This window comes from Pollachius pollachius (genome assembly GCF_949987615.1).
Source record: "Pollachius pollachius genome assembly, chromosome: 10".
Taxonomy (NCBI): domain Eukaryota; kingdom Metazoa; phylum Chordata; class Actinopteri; order Gadiformes; family Gadidae; genus Pollachius; species Pollachius pollachius.
Window position 1 is genome coordinate 23699721 of NC_136943.1, and position 21110 is coordinate 23720830.

The window sequence follows — 21110 nt, forward strand, 5'->3', positions numbered from 1 at the left end:
TTGATCTTCACCAGGATCAGCGCCGACCACAGAAAACACTCTTCAACGACTGTAGGGGGGGGATCTACGTTGGCAAGAATTAGGATACTTGTGAAATAAGATCCGTATCTCGGCCCATGGTGAGCGTCGTTGTGATAAACCGCGGGGCGGAGGCTCGGTTCAGCGCTCCACCGTCGGCTGTCGGAGCGGTTCGGCTCTACCGTCGGCTGTCGGAGCGCTCCGTCCGGCTAGCTCCAGCTTCCTGTTGTTAGCCTGATGAGCTAAGACGCTCTGAAGGGACTCAGGTCTGAGGAGCCTCGACCATCTGAAGGTACGGTCCATCTGAGTCCGCCTCAGACCCCCTACAGACCTGTGGTGTCTCCAGGGTCTCTCCGTTAAACCAGTTGATATCCTCAACACCAAGGAGCCTCTGAGGTGATCGGTAACATTGGGAGTTAGCCATCTTAGGACTGTTCAGGGAAATTGTGTTGTTGTGTTCAGGGATATTGTGTTGTCGTGTTGGGGGATGTCGTATTGAAGGATATTGTGTTCTCCTTTCTACACGTCGTTGGATTACTTTGGATGACATTTCCGTCCAGTTTTCGGGCTAGTTGCTAATGTTTACTCACTAGATACTCTTTTTTTTTTTAATGCGGGGCAGCAGGGGAGTAAAGCTCCCACTGCTCTACTGGATGGGATCACGGATTGATTATAATTCATAATTTCTTAAATGAGACAAAGAAACTAAAGCTCTCTGATCTCCTGTAGTCCCAGACAAACGAGGGGGTCTCGGTGAGAGTTTAGTTTCTGAACCTTGATTTGGGTTTTTTTCTGCATCAAATTGGGCATTTAAATGCCACCGAATTAATGCACACCTTTCTAATATAGGAAAGGAGGTGGGTGACGGGACACCGAACTGTCATTAGGAATAACATCTGTCCGTCCACCGCCCTCGTCCCGGCCGCCCCCGCCCGTCTCCGCCATGGACCCCCCGAGGACTCGGTCGCGTTCACGTTCTGGCTTTTATCATTTCGGCATGAACAGCAGCGGCGCAACAAATGGCAACAACACGAACACGGTCGGTAACGGAGCCGTGATGATCAACGCCGGCGGAGGGGGGAACTACTCGCAGCAGAGCAACAACCCCGGCTGGGCGACGCACCACGGGGGACGCGTCTACCCGGAGAGCCAGCAGCACACCCCGGGGAGCTACCTCGGGCCGGGGCCACAGAGGCACTCTTCCCACGGAGCTCACAGACACCAAGGCGCTGGTGAGCAAGCCTAAACATAATGACTAGTGTCCGGACCTATGGTCCTTAAACATAATGACTAGTGTCCGGTCCCTAAACATAATGACTAGTGTCCGGACCTATGGTCCCTAAACATAATGACTAGTGTCCGGTCCCTAAACATAATGACTAGTGTCTGGTCCTATGGTCCCTAAACATAATGACTAGTGTCCGGACCTATGGTCCTTAAACATAATGACTAGTGTCCGGCCCCTAAACATAATGACTAGTGTCCGGACCTATGGTCCCTAAACATAATGACTAGTGGCCGGACCTATGGTCCCTAAACATAATGACTAGTGTCCGGTCCCTAAACATAATGTCTTGTGTCTGGTCCTATGGTCCCTAAACATAATGTCTAGTGTCTGGTCCTATGATCCCTAAACATAATGACTAGTCAGTCCCTCCAGAAAAATTTGGCGTTTTTTTGTGATTGTTGCAGCCAAAAATCCTTGATTATGCGGCGCGTTTTCTTATAAAATGCGATGAAATATGCGGCATATTTATGCAATTTTATGCGATGATATTGCGGGAACTTGCAAAAATTGCGGGAACTTGCAGAAAATGCAGCTTTTCGATGACGTTCACATCACGTAATTACGTCACTTTCATAACGTTCCCATGGCAAAAGGGGGAAATTGCTGCTCTTGTGTGAAGTAAACGCAACATTTTTCAACTTTCTGCTAAAATATGTGACTTTTTTGCAACGAAAATGCGGGGATTATGAAATCATGCAAGCCCCGCATATTTTGCGCGGTGAAAGTGCGGCATATTTGAAAAAATGCGGCCCCCGCATGAATATGCGGACTTTTGCTGATTATGCATTGAATTATGCGATGGCATAATCGCGTTTTTCTGGAGGGACTGACTAGTGTCCGGTCCCTAAACATAATGACTAGTGTCCGTTCCTATGTTCCCTAAACATAATGACTAGTGTCCGGTCCCTAAACATAATGACTTGTGTCCGTTTCTATGTTCCCTAAACATAATGACTAGTGTCCGGTCCCTAAACATAATGGCTATTGTCCGTTCCTATGTTCCCTAAACATAATGACTAGTGTCCGGTCCTCTGTTCGGTAACATAATGGCTAGTGTCTGCTCCCTAAACATAATGACTAGTTTCCGTTCCTATGTTCCCTAAAGATAATGACAAGTGTCCGGACCTCTGTTCCGTAACATTATGACTAGTGTCCGGTCCTATGGTCCCTAAACATAATGACTAGTGTCCGGTCCCTAAACATAATGACTAGTGTCTGTTCCTATGGTCCCTAAACATAATGACTAGTGTCTGGTCCTATGGTCCCTAAACATAATGACTAGTGTCTGGTCCTATGGTCCCTAAACATAATGACTAGTGTCGGCCCCTTAAAATAATGACTAGTGTCCGGTCCCTAAACATAATGAATAATGTCTGGTCTTATGGTCCCTAAACATAATGACTAGTGTCTGGTCGTATGGTCCCTAAACATAATGACTAGTGTCGGCCCCTAAACGTAATGACTAGTGTCTGGTCCCTAAACATAATGACTAATGTCTGGTCCTATGGTCCCTAAACATAATGACTAGTGTCGGTCCCTAAACGTAATGACTAGTGTCGGTCCCTAAACGTAATGACTAGTGTCGGTCCCTAAACGTAATGACTAGTGTCCGGTCCCTAAACATAATGACTAGTGTCCGTTCCTATGTTCCCTAAACATAATAACTAGTGTCCGGTCCTCTGTTCCGTAACATAATGACTAGTGTCTGGTCCTATGGTCCCTAAACATAATGACTAGTGTCCGGTCCCTAAACATAATGACTAGTGTCTGGTCCTATGGTCCCTAAACATAATGACTAGTGTCCGGTCCCTAAACATAATGACTAGTGTCCGGTCCCTAAACATAATGACTAGTGTCTGTTCCTATGGTCCCTAAACATAATGACTAGTGTCTGGTCCTATGGTCCCTAAACATAATGACTAGTGTCCGGTCCCTAAACATAATGACTAGTGTCTGTTCCTATGGTCCCTAAACATAATGACTAGTGTCTGGTCCTATGGTCCCTAAACATAATGACTAGTGTCTGATCCTATGGTCCCTAAACATAATGACTAGTGTCGGCCCCTTAAAATAATGACTAGTGTCCGGTCCCTAAACATAATGAATAATGTCTGGTCTTATGGTCCCTAAACATAATGACTAGTGTCTGGTCGTATGGTCCCTAAACATAATGACTAGTGTCGGCCCCTAAACGTAATGACTAGTGTCTGGTCCCTAAACATAATGACTAATGTCTGGTCCTATGGTCCCTAAACATAATGACTAGTGTCGGTCCCTAAACGTAATGACTAGTGTCGGTCCCTAAACGTAATGACTAGTGTCCGGTCCCTAAACATAATGACTAGTGTCCGTTCCTATGTTCCCTAAACATAATAACTAGTGTCCGGTCCTCTGTTCCGTAACATAATGACTAGTGTCTGGTCCTATGGTCCCTAAACATAATGACTAGTGTCCGGTCCCTAAACATAATGACTAGTGTCTGGTCCTATGGTCCCTAAACATAATGACTAGTGTCCGGTCCCTAAACATAATGACTAGTGTCTGTTCCTATGGTCCCTAAACATAATGACTAGTGTCTGGTCCTATGGTCCCTAAACATAATGACTAGTGTCTGGTCCTATGGTCCCTAAACATAATGACTAGTGTCCGGTCCCTAAACATAATGACTAGTGTCTGGTCCCTAAACATGATGACTAGTGTCTGGTCCTATGGTCCCTAAACATGATGACTACTGTCTGGTCCCTAAACATAATGACTAGTGTCCGTCCCTAAACATAATGACTAGTGTCTGGTCCTATGGTCCCTAAACATAATGACTAGTGTCCGGTCCCTAAACATGATGACTAGTGTCTGGTCCTATGGTCCCTAAACATAATGACTAGTGTCCGGTCCTATGGTTCCTAAACATAATGACTAGTGTCCGGTCCCTAAACATAATGACTAGTGTCCGGTCCCTAAACATGATGACTAGTGTCCGGTCCTTTGGTCCCTAAAAATAATGACTAGTGTCTGGTCCCTAAACATAATGACTAGTGTCCGGTCCTATGGTCCCTAAACATAATGACTAGTGTCCGGTCCCTAAACATAATGACTAGTGTCCGGTCCTTTGGTCCCTAAACATAATGACTAGTGTCCGGTCCTTTGGTCCCTAAACATAATGACTAGTGTCTGGTCCCTAAACATAATGAATAGTGTCCGGTCCCTAAACATGATGACTAGCGTCTGGTCCTATGGTCCCTAAACATGATGACTAGTGTCTGGTCCTATGGTCCCTAAACATGATGACTAGTGTCTGGTCCTATGGTCCCTAAACATAATGACTAGTGTCCGATCCCTAAACATGATGACTAGTGTCTGGTCCTATGGTCCCTAAACATAATGACTAGTGTCCGGTCCCTAAACATAATGACTAGTGTCCAATCCCTAAACATAATGACTAGTGTCTGTTCCTATGGTCCCTAAACATGATGACTATTATCTGGTCCTTTGGTCCCTAAACATAATGACTAGCGTCTGGTCCTATGGTCCCTAAACATAATGACTAGTGTCCGGTCCCTTAACATAATGACTAGTGTCCGGTCCCTAAACATAATGACTAGTGTCCGGTCCCTAAACATGATGACTAGTGTCTGGTCCTATGGTCCCTAAAAATAATGACTAGTGTCCGTTCCTTTGTTCGATTCTATAGATGTAATGGACCCAGTCGACCCCACTCCTTGGCGTCGATGTAATCCCTTGAGGGTTTCACTAGCTCCAGGCTTTTAAAGGCTTTTCACCGTCTGCCGATGCGTGGCGAGATGGTGTGGATCCCTTCTCCCTTTCTCCTTATCATAATACGATACCATCTGCCAACATGCAGGGGTAAAAACATGTAAACACAACAAAGGTTTATTTATCATTGTGCCCCAGTAGGACTGCACATAGGACTGTTTTATTGATGACTGCAATCTATTTAGCAACGTATTTCTTCCAAAGATATTTGACAGTCATAGTGCAGTGCGTTCTTAGTCCAAACCTACCCATAGTCTCCTCTCCTTTTTATGGAGAATAATACAACTCCAAAATGGGATCAAATGAAGGATGGATCAATACGCAATAACATTACAATACTAGATCCATAACCCATCTATCCATATACAGTCTTTCCAGTCCGCCAGGTCTTCCTTTATTCTCCGTTCTGTGAGCTTCCATTCAGTGCACTGGAACTCAAAGACAAGAAGCCATAAGAAAGGGCTTTTCTCTCTAACTAGACGAGTCGACAAGGAAGAGCCAGACATGGTCCATGTGTTTAAGCATGGTCAAATCTGCAGCAATTGGGTTGAAGGCCGCCTGCCTAACCAGTGACATTCCATATGGAAATTATTCCTGTTGAAATTAACCGTGTGAAGTAGCACAAACAGATATCTTTCTGTGTGTCCCAGGAAGGGGGTGCATTTGTTAAAAAAAAGTGGTGTGTGTGTGTCACTTTTTTTCAATCAGAGGGAATGTTCTGTTTGAGGAGTATGCACGGTAACCTCCTCCAGAACTCACTTGGTCTTTTTGCACCTCTTCTGAATTGATGATGGAGTATAATATAACAGCTTAGTGGACTGAGGTGTAATGAACAGAGCTGTCCAATAGGGCTGTGGAGTCAAAGCAGCCCGTCGGCCATCGCTGCAGAAGCTAGCCTATCTTCAAATGTTCTTCAGTCTCTACAGCTCTCCTTTCTGCACACACTGGTTCTGCTCGGTATTTCAGTCAGACATTTACACCAGTGGAGCGCTGTGCCATTCACACTACATCAGAAAGGGCCTGTTTTTAGAATGGCACATTCTATTATTATCGACCTGTTTCACTCCACACCGAGCAGTGTTTAACACGCGACTCTTGTAAGGATCGTGACAAAGTATTTATTACTTGCTTCGGGATCTGATGGTTTTCTTTCACCATTGTGTGAAGACATTTTGATGATTGGACATGGTTTGCATGCATCAGTGTTGAGTAATTAACATCCTGGATGCATTTGCTGGCCAACCAGGCTGGTGAACCTTTGTGTAGATGATGAGGAGTGACTCTCGATATTTCATCTATATATCCTCCCAGGGTCGACGGGCTGAGAAATACACAATTTAGAAGGCAGTGCCAAGTAAGCCACATCATGGTTTTGTCCCCAAGTTTTCATTCGAAAAACAATTTTGAGATTTGGTTGTTCTCTTTTGGTCGTTACGTCTTCTGGTCTATTGATGTTTCGATGGGAGAGTGTGAGTGTGATGTGATGGCTCATGTCTGACGCCTCCGTCTGTTCTCTCTGTGGCCTGCAGGGGGAGTGCTCCACTTCCACCCAGAGAACATGTGCAGTGAGGACCGCGACAAGGTGGGAGCCCTCCAGTCACAGCCACTAGAGCTGACCTAGAGCTGGCACCAGCAAAATGAACACATGGGATTCTCCTCTTTGTGATGACTCACCAATATCATTAAAAGTTTGCAATGTATTTTCTGACCATTGTGCGGGTTCTGTGTTCAGATGGAGGACAGCCCGAGCCCCAAACGCCCGCGTCTGTCCCAGCAGTCCATGTTGGACCTAAGCACCCCTCCCCCCTCCAATCCCTCCTCTCCCATTCGTCCTTGGGAGCTCCCGCCCAGCCGCCGGCCACACCCTCACTACATGCCTGAGAGGTGCCACACACCTGTTCGCAATCGCCGCAGGTAAACATGACGACGCAATGTTTCAGAGAGTTGAAGTTGTGAATGTTGCCCTGTTTAAATCGGCGATCGTATCGAATAAAATGCCATATTAATCACTTTTTAATTCTCGTTGAGCATTCAAGCGATTAACCATAACGATGTCGATATTATAAATCATATGGAAATAGTTGTTTCAAGCCTCTGTACATTTAAAGAGCTTGGGTGAATCAAAGGGAGCGATAAAGGCATGTTGTCTGGTGGCCACTGCTCAGCCATGGTTTGTTTCATCTGATGTCTAGTTGCAAATGCAATGGTTTTATACAGCGTGAACATAGAGGTTTTTTAACAACGTTGATATCATCTAATAAAGCTCTAATGTCACTCTTGGTTCCAGTCCTCCAATGAGACGGCAGCGTGGTCGCAGGGACCGCCTCGCCCGCCACCACCACCACCACCACCACCACCACCACCACCCGCACAACAACCACAACCCCCACCACCACTACAACAACAACAACAACAACAACAACGGCGGCGGCGGCGGCAGCAGCAACAACAACAGCCACCACCACCCCCACCTCCTGCCGCACCACCAGCACGGCCTCCACCCCCACCCCCACCACGGCCCGCCGGTCGGCCACCAGGACGAGAACTACCGGCTCCCGGCGCCCCCGCCCAGCTACGCCCCGCCCTACAGCCAGACCCCCCGGGAGGAGCGGCCGCTCCACCACTCCCCCACCCTGTCGCCCCGCCTGCTGCACCACCCCCACCCCGGCCAGCAGAGCAGTGTGGTGCTGGACCTCCACGAGCAGGTAGCCCCCCGCAGGGGGCTGTTGGGGTTACCCCCCGCAGGGGGCTGTTGGGGTTACCCCCATGAGGGCTGTTGGGGTTACCCCCAGCAGGGGGCTGTTGGGGTTACCCCCCATGAGGGCTGTTGGGGTTACCCCCCGCAGAGGGCTGTTGGGGTTACCCCCCGCAGGGGGCTGTTGGGGTTACCCCCCGCAGGGGGCTGTTGGGGTTACCCCCATGAGGGCTGTTGGGGTTACCCCCCGCAGAGGGCTGTTGGGGTTACCCCCATGAGGGCTGTTGGGGTTACCCCCATGAGGGCTGTTGGGGTTACCCCCATGAGGGCTGTTGGGGTTACCCCCCATGAGGGCTGTTGGGGTTACCCCCATGAGGGCTGTTGGGGTTACCCCCCGCAGGGGGCTGTTGGGGTTACCCCCCATGAGGGCTGTTGGGGTTACCCCCCGCAGAGGGCTGTTGGGGTTACCCCCAGCAGGGGGCTGTTGGGGTTACCCCCCGCAGGGGGCTGTTGGGGTTACCCCCATGAGGGCTGTTGGGGTTACCCCCAGCAGGGGGCTGTTGGGGTTACCCCCCGCAGGGGGCTGTTGGGGTTACCCCCATGAGGGCTGTTGGGGTTACCCCCCGCAGAGGGCTGTTGGGGTTACCCCCATGAGGGCTGTTGGGGTTACCCCCCGCAGGGGGCTGTTGGGGTTACCCCCATGAGGGCTGTTGGGGTTACCCCCCCCATGAGGGCTGTTGGGGTTACCCCCCGCAGAGGGCTGTTGGGGTTACCCCCATGAGGGCTGTTGGGGTTACCCCCCCCATGAGGGCTGTTGGGGTTACCCCCCGCAGGGGGCTGTTGGGGTTACCCCCAGCAGAGTGCTGTTGAGGTTACCCCCAGCAGGGGGCTGTTGGGGTTACCCCCAGCAGGGGGCTGTTGAGGTTACCCCCAGCAGAGGGCTGTTGGGGTTACCCCCAGCAGGGGGCTGTTGGGGTTACCCCCAGCAGGGGGCTGTTGGGGTTACCCCCATGAGGGCTGTTGGGGTTACCCCCAGCAGGGGGCTGTTGAGGTTACCCCCAGCAGGGGGCAGTTTACTATAGAATAAGGTACTAAATATTAGGGGTGGGTAATATAATCGATTCTTCGATGCATCGCGATTCTCTCTAGAACGATCCCGTCTCGATGCAGATCAATTAATAATCTGAATTATTATTTTTATTTTTTATTTGTTCACCTGCTGCAACATTCTGTTCCCCAGAGAGGGATCTTTTTAGTAATTTTAAATTGATTTAATTTATCTTCAGTGTGTATTGGCCAATCTGATTTGCCTTGACACGATTGCGATTCAGCCTACTCATAGCATGCACGCAAGCTCACAGCCAGACACAGGAACTCCTTCTAATTCCAGAGCAGCTTTTTCTTTAATGACATAGAAAAGAAAGATTAGAAAGAAAAGAAAACTGAAACCTATTTTTTACCTACTTCCATAGTGTGGTGTAATGCAAGCTGCACTGAATATTGCATTGTTCATAGAAAGTCATTTTTGTGACAAAAGCCTTTTCTCTAATCAAATATTAGATAAGGTAATTCATCTGTTGATGTCTTAAATAATCATCACCAAAGTAGGAAGTGATTAGCAAACTCTGAGTAGCAAACTCAGGTGTGTGTGTGTGTATATATATATATATATATATATATTTGAAAATCACGCATGGAAATGTACATAAAAAAAATTGTTGCATCGATAATCGTTTTAGAATCTAACCTTTGACCTCATAACCTGAATCAAATCGTGAGGTGCCGTGAGATTCCCACCCCTACTAAATATACCAGAGGTGCAAACTCGTCACCTTTCGGCGAAATTCAGTTTTTTACCACAACTAGGGAATCTGCTTATACAAAAATTGGGGGTTCAGGGGAGGGGGGCGGGGTTGTACGTCCCAGGCAAGTCATCAACGAGTACTGGCCAATGAGAGGCAGAGTAGGGCGGGTCACTAGCCAATGAGAGGCAGAGTAGGGTGGGCCACTAGACATTGAGAGGGAGAGTAGGGCGGGTCACTAACCAATGAGATTGAGAGTAGGGTGGGTCACTAACCAATGAGATTGAGAGTAGGGTGGGTCACTAGCCATTGAGAGGGAGAGTAGGGTGGGTCACTAACCAATGAGATTGAGAGTAGGGCGGGTCAATAGCCAATGAGATTGAGAGTAGGGTGGGTCACTAGCCATTGAGAGGGAGAGTACGGTGGGTTACTAGCCAATGAGATTGAGAGTAGGGTGGGTCACTAGCCAATGAGAGGGAGAGTAACTAGCCAATTAGAAGGAGAGTAGGGCGGGTCACTAGCCAATGAGAGGGAGAGTCACTAGCCAATGAGAGGGAGAGTAGGGCGGGTCACTAGCCAATGAGAGGGAGAGTCACTAGCCAATGAGAGGGAGTAGGGCGGGTCACTGGCCAATGAAAGGGAGAGTCACTAGCCAATGAGAGGGAGAGTTGGGCGGGTCACTAGCCAATGAAAGGGAGAGTCACTAGCCAATGAGAGGGAGAGTAGGGCGGGTCACTAGCCAATGAGAGGGAGAGTCACTAGCCAATGAGAGGGAGAGTAGGGTGGGTCACTAGCCAATGAATGGCAGAGTAGGGCGGGGGGGGTGTGTGTAATTGTCATTTCACAGAAATCCATCTTTAATTGGAATGGATGTTGGCCTGGAGGCCTTCCGCTAAGGGGCCCCTGAGCAGACGGCCTCCAGGCCCCTGAGCAGACTGACTGGATGCTGAGCGGCGTGCTGCTCTCCTCTTCCACCCAGTGATTCATATCAGAGGTCAGCCCGGTCTCCGTGGTGTGATGATGATAAACCCCCCCCCCATGTGCAGGGTTCTCCTCCGGTGTCATACCCCATGTCTCCACCGGGGGCGCCGCCGGGCCTGGCCCCCCGCTCCGCCCCCCAGCAGCTGCCTGCATGTTCGGTGGTCTTCAGCGGACAGCACTACCCGGTCTGCAACGTCCCCCCTCCTCCGGTGAGCGCTGTGTGTCTCGTGTTTGGTCTGACGGCCCATAGCCCCAGTGGGCGGGGCCCCGATGTGATGTTACTGAGGGCCGTCCAATCAGCTTCATTCATCTGTGTACAAACAGGGCTGTCTCCATCTCTGGCTCCATTTATCTGATGTCTGTCTCTCTGTCTCCTGTCTCTCTCCCTGTCGCCCGTCTGTTTCTCTCTCTTTCTGTCTCCCATCTGTCTCCCTGTCTCTCTTCTCTGTCTGTCTCCCGTCTGTCTCTCTGTCTCCTGTCTCTCTCTCTGTCTCCCGTCTGTCTCTCTGGCTCCTGTCTCTCTCTCTGTCTCCCGTCTGTCTCCTGTCTCTCTCCTGTCTGTCTCTCTGTCTCCTGTCTCTCTCCCTGTCGCCCGTCTGTTTCTCTCTCTCTCTGTCTCCCATCTGTCTCCCTGTCTCTCTTCTCTGTCTGTCTCCCGTCTGTCTCTCTGTCTCCTGTCTCTCTCTCTGTCTCCCGTCTGTCTCTCTGGCTCCTGTCTCTCTCTCTGTCTCTCTTCTCTGTCTGTCTCCCGTCTGTCTCACTGTCTCCTGTCGGTCACTCCGTCTCTCTCTCTGTCTCCCCCTCTCCTCTCTGTCTCCCCCCCTCCCGTCTGTCTCTCTGTCCCCTGTCTCCCCCCCAGGTGCTCCAGACCTGCTCGGTGCAGCACCTCCCCGTGCCCTACCCCTTCCCCTCGCTGCTCTCCAGCGACCCGGCCTTCCTCCTCCCCCCGGCCCACCACCACCACCACCACCACCACCTCTCCCACCCCCCCCCCCACCTCGCCCAGCCCGCCCAGTTCGGACCCTACCCCACCCAGCAGGCGCGCTCGGTGAGTTGAGAGAGTTCCATTTCTTTCCATAAACCACAATAAACAATATGGTCCTACACAGTAAGATGGATGAGCACATATTACAACTTAGACTATAATGATTATAATCAAAACGCCCTCACCGTCCCAATGGCTACGGTGCCCTCATTAGTGTTGATACTATTACGGTTGCCATAATGACGGCAGCCGTTGCAGCGGATCGAGAACGAGGTGGAGCTTCTGGGCGACCACCTGTCCCTGGGGGCGGGCCTCCACTACCCCTCGCCGCCCCACCCTGCCCTCGCCACGCACTCCGCCCAGCTCCACTTCCTGTCCCACGACCCGCTGCCGCAGGAGTTCTTCGGCGTGGTGAGTGCTGACCCCGCCCACTTTTGGTTTTGGTGCATTTTAAACCGTTTCTTAAGTCCTAATGTGTAACATTTCACTATGAAGACATCGATGACTGGCGACTTCATTAACCAATCCAGAGTAAACAGACCCGTGTTGGCGATGCCAGGAATACGATTTTAAAATGTTCAGAATCTCGACCCCGTCCTCGTGTACGGTTCTCATTTTGGGCTGCCCATGTTGCTGATGCTCCTCCTCTCTGAGCCTTAATGTGAAGCCTCTTCTCCTCTGCTCCTCTCTGAGCCTTAATGTGAAGCCTCTTCTCCTCTGCTCCTCTCTGAGCCTTAATGTGAAGCCTCTTCTCCTCTGCTCCTCTCTGAGCCTTAATGTGAAGCCTCTTCTCCTCTGCTCCTCTCTGAGCCTTAATGTGAAGCCTCTTCTCCTCTGCTCCTCTCTGAGCCTTAATGTGAAGCCTCTTCTCCTCTGCTCCTCTCTGAGCCTTAATGTGAAGCCTCTTCTCCTCTGCTCCTCTCTGAGCCTTAATGTGAAGCCTCTTCTCCTCTCCTCCTCTCTGAGCCTTAATGTGAAGCCTCTTCTCCTCTCCTCCTCTCTGAGCCTTAATGTGAAGCCTCTTCTCCTCTGCTCCTCTCTGAGCCTTAATGTGAAGCCTCTTCTCCTCTGCTCCTCTCTGAGCCTTAATGTGAAGCCTCTTCTCCTCTGCTCCTCTCTGAGCCTTAATGTGAAGCCTCTTCTCCTCTGCTCCTCTAGTCGTATCCCAACTTCATGCCCCGGCGGATCCAGGGCCGACGGTACCGCTCCCAGCCACTGCCGCCCTCGCCTTACCACCCCAGCTTCCTGCCTTACTTCCTGTAGGTACCCAACTCTGCCACTGACTAGACCCCCCATTAAACATGGGGTCCTGTTCTTTAAGGCTCTTTATTGTATGTATAATGTATATCTTTGTGTTGGCCGGTAGTATCATATGTGCTTCAGAGTGGGAGGAGTGGTCCACCCACTTTCTTATAACAATATACTGAATATATTCCATTTGAAACTCTTACATTTACATTTAGGGCATTAAGCAGACGCTTTTATCCAAAGCGACTTATAATAAGTACATCTGTCATAAGAAGTGAAACAATATATCACTGTCAGTACAGTAAAGATGTTCATAGAACCAAGTGCAAGTACTAACAATCACTAGGCTAACCCATTCCCCGTGTACAGCAATGCTAGCAGCTACTGCAGATGTTACACAATTAAGTACTATGAATAAGTGCAATGTAGTTTAAGTGCGTACAATAAGTGTGTACATTAAGTGCCAGGAAGTACAACACACAATGGTGGCCGGAAGGGGCTAGGTAGCTATGCAGAGTCGAGGTGAACTCTGAACAGGTGAGTTCAGAGTTCTTACTAAAGAATGACCAAGTTTATTAGTGAAGTATATAGAGGACAGTTGTATCAGATGTTCCATCTACCCAGTCTCCCTGAAGTAGTCTTCAACGTCTTCCTCCAGGTCCATGCTGCCCGTCCAGACCACCGGCCCGGCCATCAGCCTGGAGCTCGATGTGGACGACGGGGAGGTGGAAAACTATGAGGTCTGAGCTTACGTCTCTGGAATAAACTAAAGCCTGCAGTGTGTCCTCACTGTGTGTCCTCACTGTGGGTCCTCATTGTGCGTCCTCATTGTGTGTCCTCACTGTCCCCTGGTCTGTCCTCAATGTCCTCCATGTCCCCTGGTCTGTCCTCAATGTCCTCCATGTCCCCTGGTCTGTCCTCCCCGTGTCCTCACTGTCCTTCCTGTGTCCTCACTGTCCCCCGTCTGTCCTCACTGTCCCCCGTCTTTCCTCACTGTCCCCCCGTCTGTCCTCACTGTCCCCGTCTGTCCTCACTGTCCCCCGTCTGTCCTCACTGTCCCCCGTCTGTCCTCACTGTCCCCGTCTGTCCTCACTGTCCCCCGTCTGTCCCCAGGCCCTGCTGAACCTCGCTGAGCGGCTGGGCGAGGCCAAGCTGCGCGGCCTGACCAAGGGGGACATCGAGCAGCTGCCATCCTATAGGTTCAACCCCAACAACCAGCAGTCGGAGCAGACGCTGTGAGTACCCCAGGACACGCCCACTGTACACCACGCCCACTGTACACCACGCCCACTCTACACCACGCCCAGGTTACACCACGCCCACTCTACACCACGCCCACTCTACACCACGCCCAGGTTACACCACGCCCAGGTTACACCACGCCCACTCTACACCACGCCCACTCTACACCACGGCCAGGTAACACCACGCCCACTCTACACCACGCCCACTCTACACCACGTCACACACAGCGCTACAGAGGTGTGAGGCAATGGTGTGCGATCATTACTCTGTCTGCAGATGTGTGTTGTCTAGATGTTGTGCGATCAGGTGTGTGGTGTGTAGATGTTGTGCGATCACCCCTCTCTCTGCAGGTGTGTGGTGTGTAGATGTTGTGTGATCACTGCTCTCTCTCTGCAGGTGTGTGGTGTGTAGATGTTGTGTGATCACTGCTCTCTCTCTGCAGGTGTGTAGATGTTGTGTGATCACTGCTCTCTCTCTGCAGGTGTGTGGTGTGTAGATGTTGTGTGATCACTGCTCTCTCTCTGCAGGTGTGTAGATGTTGTGTGATCACTGCTCTCTCTCTGCAGGTGTGTAGATGTTGTGTGATCACTGCTCTCTCTCTGCAGGTGTGTAGATGTTGTGTGATCACTGCTCTCTCTCTGCAGGTGTGTAGATGTTGTGTGATCACTGCTCTCTCTCTGCAGGTGTGTAGATGTTGTGACCACTGCTCTCTCTCTGCAGGTGTGTGGTGTGTAGATGTTGTGATCACTGCTCTCTCTCTGCAGGTGTGTGGTGTGTAGATGTTGTGTGATCACTGCTCTCTCTCTGCAGGTGTGTAGATGTTGTGTGATCACTGCTCTCTCTCTGCAGGTGTGTGGTGTGTATGAGTGACTTTGAGTCCCGCCAGCTCCTCCGAGTCCTGCCCTGCAGCCACGAGTTCCACGGCAAGTGTGTCGACAAGTGGCTCCGGGTGAGTTACACACACACACACACACACACACACACACACACACACACACACACACACACACACACACACACACACACACACACACTACTGTAACACTAGTGTTTATATTTCCGTGTTATTTTCTTATTATTCTGCCTGCTTTCTACCTCTAAAGATGAATATAACGAGCAGGATAATTCAAGATCGTTTCATACATTTAACAGAAGTGTCACTTTAACCTCTTCATCACCTATTTCACAGTTTTTTTTTAGAAAAGAATTTATCCAAAGTAAATAGAATATTTCTCCACACCTGCAAGGGCTATAATAGGTAATGTTGGTTTCAAAATAAAGACCTGTGTGGTTGGTGTTCAATGTGGATACCACTTTGTTAGAGTGCATAGAGCTAGAACACAGCATAAGGCGAAGGTAAAATTTCCATCTGAAATAAAAGTTATATTTTAGATTGAATACCACTTAGTGCATTATCTTTGGTAGCCCTATTATACTATATAACTCTATAGTACTAGGTACTACATAACTCTATAGTACTAGGTACTACATAACTCTATAGTACTAGGTACTACATAACTCTATAGTACTAGGTACTACATAACTATAGTACTAGGTACTACATAACTCTATAGTACTAGGTACTACATAACTCCATAGTACTAGGTACTATATGGTACTACATAACTCTATAGTACTAGGTACTATATGGTACTATATAACTATAGTACTAGGTACTATATTGTACTATATAACTCCATAGTACTAGGTACTACATAACTATAGTACTTTGTACTATATGGTACTACATAACTATAGTATTAGGTACTATATGGTACTACATAACTCTATAGTACTAGGTACTATATGGTACTACATAACTCTATAATACTAGGTACTATATGGTACTATATAACTATAGTATTAGGTACTATATGGTACTACATAACTCTATAGTACTAGATACTATATGGTACTACATAACTCTATAATACTAGGTACTATATGGTATTATATAACTATAGTATTAGGTACTATATGGTACTACATAACTCTATAATACTAGGTACTATATGGTACTATATAACTTTAGTACTAGGTACTATATAACTATAGTACTAGGTACTATGGTACTACATAACTATAGTACTAGGTACTATATGGTACTACATAACTATAGTACTAGATACTATATGGTACTATATGACTCTATAGTACTAGGTACTATATGGTACTACATAACTATAGTAGTAGGTACTATATGGTACTACATAACTCTATAGTACTAGGTACTATGGTACTATATAACTATAGTATTAGGTACTATATGGTACTACATAACTCTGTTGTTCTAGGTACTATATGGTACTATATAACTCTATAGTACTAGGTACTATATGGTACTACATATGGTACTATATAGCCCTATATTACCATAGGGCCCTAAAGTACGATAGGTGCTTTCATCATATCACAGCATCTCAGGAGTACCTGGGTCAATATTTGATGCAAATAAAGTGAAGTAGAACAAAGTTGAAGGTTTGAGTGGAGGTAGGTTTAGGAGTAATTTCCAAATAAATTCAATGCAAAATTGGCCTTATAAACTTTGAGACCCAAACAGGTAGACACCAAGCCAAACAATTGCACCATTTGGCCACAGGATGGCAATGACATGAGTTCTGATTGAAGGCATTAACCTGTTTCCTCTGAAACCCTCAGCTGCTATCAATTGATCCTAAACACTGTTTAGTTACAGAACGGTGCCCAGACACCGGATTATCCATCTGGTGGTTTTACGCGATAAAGCTTTGATCAACAAAGGTCGATCAAAGTTGTAGAAACAAAATTATATTTATATATTGTGCCTCTAGTTGGCAGTGATACGGTTTGCACTAGTGGTATCAGTGCAGTCTCAGCTTTCACACGGTGTATAGATTGTTTTGGGTTTGATTGTGATTGATTGAGCTAACATTGGTTATGATGACTAAACGTTGAGGAGCTGATCCTTGTAGGGGTTTTCCAATGACTGCTTTCTCATGTGTTTGAAATGCCTTCAACATCTTCTGCAATCGGGGGGAGTGGCTTAATGTGGCGAGGTGGTCTGAGGTGTCCTCTCTCTGTCCCCTCTTCTTAACTGGGACCCTCTCTCTGTCCCCTCCTCTTAACTGGGACCCTCTCTCTGTCCCCTCTTCTTAACTGGGACCCTCTCTCTGTCCCCTCCTCTTAACTGGGACCCTCTCTCTCTGTCCCCTCCTCTTAACTGGGACCCTCTCTCTCTGTCCCCTCCTCTTAACTGGGACCCTCTCTCTGTCCCCTCCTCTTAACTGGGACCCTCTCTCTCTGTCCCCTCCTCTTAACTGGGACCCTCTCTCTGTCCCCTCCTCTTAACTGGGACCCTCTCTCTGTCCCCTCCTCTTAACTGGGACCCTCTCTCTGTCCCCTCCTCTTAACTGGGACCCTCTCTCTCTGTCCCCTCCTCTTAACTGGGACCCTCTCTCTCTGTCCCCTCCTCTTAACTGGGACCCTCTCTCTGTCCCCTCCTCTTAACTGGGACCCTCTCTCTGTGTCCCCTCCTCTTAACTGGGACCCTCTCTCTCTGTCCCCTCCTCTTAACTGGGACCCTCTCTCTGTCCCCTCCTCTTAACTGGGACCCTCTCTCTGTCCCCTCCTCTTAACTGGGACCCTCTCTCTGTCCCCTCCTCTTAACTGGGACCCTCTCTCTCTGTCCCCTCCTCTTAACTGGGACCCTCTCTCTCTGTCCCCTCCTCTTAACTGGGACCCTCTCTCTCTGTCCCCTCCTCTTAACTGGGACCCTCTCTCTGTCCCCTCCTCTTAACTGGGACCCTCTCTCTGTCCCCTCCTCTTAACTGGGACCCTCTCTCTGTCCCCTCCTCTTAACTGGGACCCTCTCTCTCTGTCCCCTCCTCTTAACTGGGACCCTCTCTCTGTCCCCTCCTCTTAACTGGGACCCTCTCTCTCTGTCCCCTCCTCTTAACTGGGACCCTCTCTCTGTCCCCTCCTCTTAACTGGGACCCTCTCTCTGTCCCCTCCTCTTAACTGGGACCCTCTCTCTCTGTCCCCTCCTCTTAACTGGGACCCTCTCTCTGTGTCCCCTCCTCTTAACTGGGACCCTCTCTCTCTGTCCCCTCCTCTTAACTGGGACCCTCTCTCTGTGTCCCCTCCTCTTAACTGGGACCCTCTCTCTCTGTCCCCTCCTCTTAACTGGGACCCTCTCTCTGTCCCCTCCTCTTAACTGGGACCCTCTCTCTGTCCCCTCCTCTTAACTGGGACCCTCTCTCTGTCCCCTCCTCTTAACTGGGACCCTCTCTCTGTCCCCTCCTCTTAACTGGGACCCTCTCTCTGTCCCCTCCTCTTAACTGGGACCCTCTCTCTCTGTGTCCCCTCCTCTTAACTGGGACCCTCTCTCTGTCCCCTCCTCTTAACTGGGACCCTCTCTCTCTCTGTCCCCTCCTCTTAACTGGGACCCTCTCTCTCTGTCCCCTCCTCTTAACTGGGACCCTCTCTCTCTGTCCCCTCCTCTTAACTGGGACCCTCTCTCTCTGTCCCCTCCTCTTAACTGGGACCCTCTCTCTGTCCCCTCCTCTTAACTGGGACCCTCTCTCTGTGTCCCCTCCTCTTAACTGGGACCCTCTCTCTGTCCCCTCCTCTTAACTGGGACCCTCTCTGTGTCCCCTCCTCTTAACTGGGACCCTCTCTCTCTGTGTCCCCTCCTCTTAACTGGGACCCTCTCTCTGTCCCCTCCTCTTAACTGGGACCCTCTCTCTCTGTCCCCTCCTCTTAACTAGGACCCTCTCTCTCTGTCCCCTCCTCTTAACTGGGACCCTCTCTGTGTCCCCTCCTCTTAACTGGGACCCTCTCTGTGTGTCCCCTCACCCTCCTCAGGCCAACAGGACGTGCCCCATCTGCCGCGCCGACGCCTCGGAGGTGCAGCGTGACTCAGAGTGACCACCAGGGGGAGACTGACACTGTTACTGTCCGTCGCATTTCATCACTGCCCCAGTGATCTCCCTCGCTGTCCCCCCCCCAGAACCAACCCCCTACATGTTACAAGCACGTGCACATAAACCCCCCACCCCCAATGCACTTTTTTTACTTTAGCCCAGTTTCCTCTTACCGTTTAAATCCCTCTTCCTGCCATTCATTTGGTTTTGGTAGGTGTCCATTTCTTAATTCTTTCCGATTGTTTTGCCTTTCTATTTCTTGCCCTTACATCTCCCCTCAGCACTGAATGTTCCCCATCTGTCCGCTCCAACCTCTGACATAGACATGTCTGTCAAACCTCTGACAGACATCTGTCTGTCAAACCTCTGGCACAGACTGGCAAAAGGTTATGCTGCAGTGTGCACGCGTGTTTCTCTCTTTGTGTATGTGAGACTGCGCAGGCAGTTCTGTGTGTGTGAGCTTTAGAGCTGATTGGTTGTTTCTACGATGTGTATGACCAGAGTAACGACTTATGAGAGTTTTTTTCCCCTCTCGTGTGTGTGTGTGTGTGTGTGTGTGTGTGTGTGTGAGAGAGACTCCTTTTCTCTAGCTTGATACTTAGGGTCCATACTGCCTCTGGAATGCATGATTAATCAGTTTGTTTTATTAGGGTTTTTGATATTATTATTAACTATTGTGAGTTATTTTTCTGACTGGCAGTTACCTCATCCTCATTCCGTTTCTGTTGTTCATGCTTCACTATTCTCCTCTAAAGTTGTGTGCATTATATATTTTCCCTTTTCTTTGGCTGTCCTATCAAAGATGAGTTTGTCTGTGACTTTGCGTTGGCACATGTGTATGTGTGTGTGTGTGTGTGTGTGTATATATAATCTGTATAAAATTATGAATATCTGTATACCAAATAATAAAAGGCTTGATACAAACTTTTTTAACTCCTTTTGGTATGGTTTTATCTTTCACTAAAAGGGCTGATAAATGCTTTTTCGACTTCCCTGTGCTTCAGATATTATGTTATATGACGTATGTATAAATGTTTGACATCTGTTAAGCTAGAAAGCTCTAATTGTGCGTTCACATCGCTGGAAATTATGGGGAAAACATTTTCGCGACGTCGGAAAGTTTGCGTGAACGACACCTCATGACGCCGTTATGATTCTACTTCCGTTCGGCAACTCGGGACAAATTTTGATAAAGAGTTGCCCAGTTGGTGTCGTATGGTGTATTAATGACGCGCATGACCATGGCGGAACATTAACTTTTTACTCAATATAAAAGAATCAACCATCATATCACATACTTTACTTTTGACCTAACTCATTTGGCATGACTTTGCTCAGTTTTAAACGTTGTGTACTGGTAAACCAGCTCTATATAAGGTCAAGTGTTGCCTTCCATACGGTATCAATACTGTATGTGCTTCTCATAAATAAAAGCTAAAGTATAGTAGTAGGTGATAGGCATCAAGGAAATAAAGGCAAACTTGAAACTGATCCAACTAAGTTCTGTTTAGTTCTGACTGGTTTTATTCGGATAAAAAAACCCTGCTCTGAAGAAATTTTAGATTCCCTACCTGCTGTTTCCCAAGTGCACATGAACGGTCGCCGTCGGGAACACGCGTAAGCGTGGGCGTCATCACTGGCGAGCCGTCTCGTAATCACCAGGAGAGTGAACGCGCCTTTGATAAGAGTTGCCCAGTTGGTGACGTATGGTTTACTTGTGATGCGCATGAACATGGCGGATCATGAACGTTTTACTCAATATAAAATATTCAACCATCATATCACATGCTTAACTATTGATTGACGTTTTAACCGTCTGTTGGCAACGACTTTGCTCAGTTTTAAACGTTGTGAACTAGTAAACCAGCTCTTGATAAGGGTAAGTGTTGCCTTCCATACAGTGGCAATACAATGTGCTTCTCATAAATAAAAGCAAAAGGATAGTAGATGATAGGCATCAAGGAAATAAAGGCGTTCAAGCTTGAAACTGATCCTATTAAGTTCTGTTTAGTTCAGACTTCTGCTGTGAAGAACTTTTAGATTCCCAACGCATTGCACATGAACGGTCGCTGTCGGGAACACGCGTAAGCGTGAGCGTCATCACTGGCGAGCCGCCTCGTAATCACCAGGGGCCTCTACGAATAGTCAAACCTCCTAACCTTTATGCATCCTTTAC

The 21110-nt window shown here is 48.6% G+C and overlaps 1 protein-coding gene across 3 annotated transcripts; it reads left to right on the plus strand.

Annotated features, from left to right (window-relative positions):
* The first annotated feature begins 16 nt into the window (after positions 1-16).
* On the plus strand, positions 17-19850 carry LOC307081805 (E3 ubiquitin-protein ligase RNF38-like). Of its 3 annotated transcripts, none has more exons than XM_079745142.1 (13): positions 17-414; positions 868-1250; positions 6607-6659; positions 6810-6991; positions 7365-7782; positions 10621-10764; positions 11415-11603; positions 11790-11951; positions 12699-12799; positions 13447-13528; positions 13902-14023; positions 14883-14982; positions 18876-19850. In XM_079745142.1, the coding sequence occupies exons 2-13, from the start codon at positions 962-964 to the stop codon at positions 18936-18938; spliced, it is 1905 nt and encodes a 634-aa protein (XP_079601268.1). In that variant the 5' UTR covers positions 17-414; positions 868-961; the 3' UTR covers positions 18939-19850. The 3 variants fall into 3 exon arrangements, with proteins under 3 accessions (XP_079601268.1, XP_079601267.1, XP_079601269.1); XM_079745141.1 differs by having other exon boundaries at positions 17-310; XM_079745143.1 differs by having other exon boundaries at positions 17-310; positions 11799-11951.
* The last annotated feature ends 1260 nt before the right edge of the window (positions 19851-21110 follow it).

What these genes read in the sequence shown, in the direction of transcription:
- LOC307081805 (XM_079745142.1), top strand. Translation starts at nt 962, where the DNA reads ATGGACCCCCCGAGGACTCGGTCGCGTTCACGTTCTGGCTTTTATCAT. An exon ending in GCAACGTCCCCCCTCCTCCG is followed by an intron (nt 10,765 to 11,414) that starts GTGAGCGCTGTG and finishes TCTCCCCCCCAG; the next exon opens with GTGCTCCAGACCTGCTCGGT. An exon ending in GTGTCGACAAGTGGCTCCGG is followed by an intron (nt 14,983 to 18,875) that starts GTGAGTTACACA and finishes CACCCTCCTCAG; the next exon opens with GCCAACAGGACGTGCCCCAT.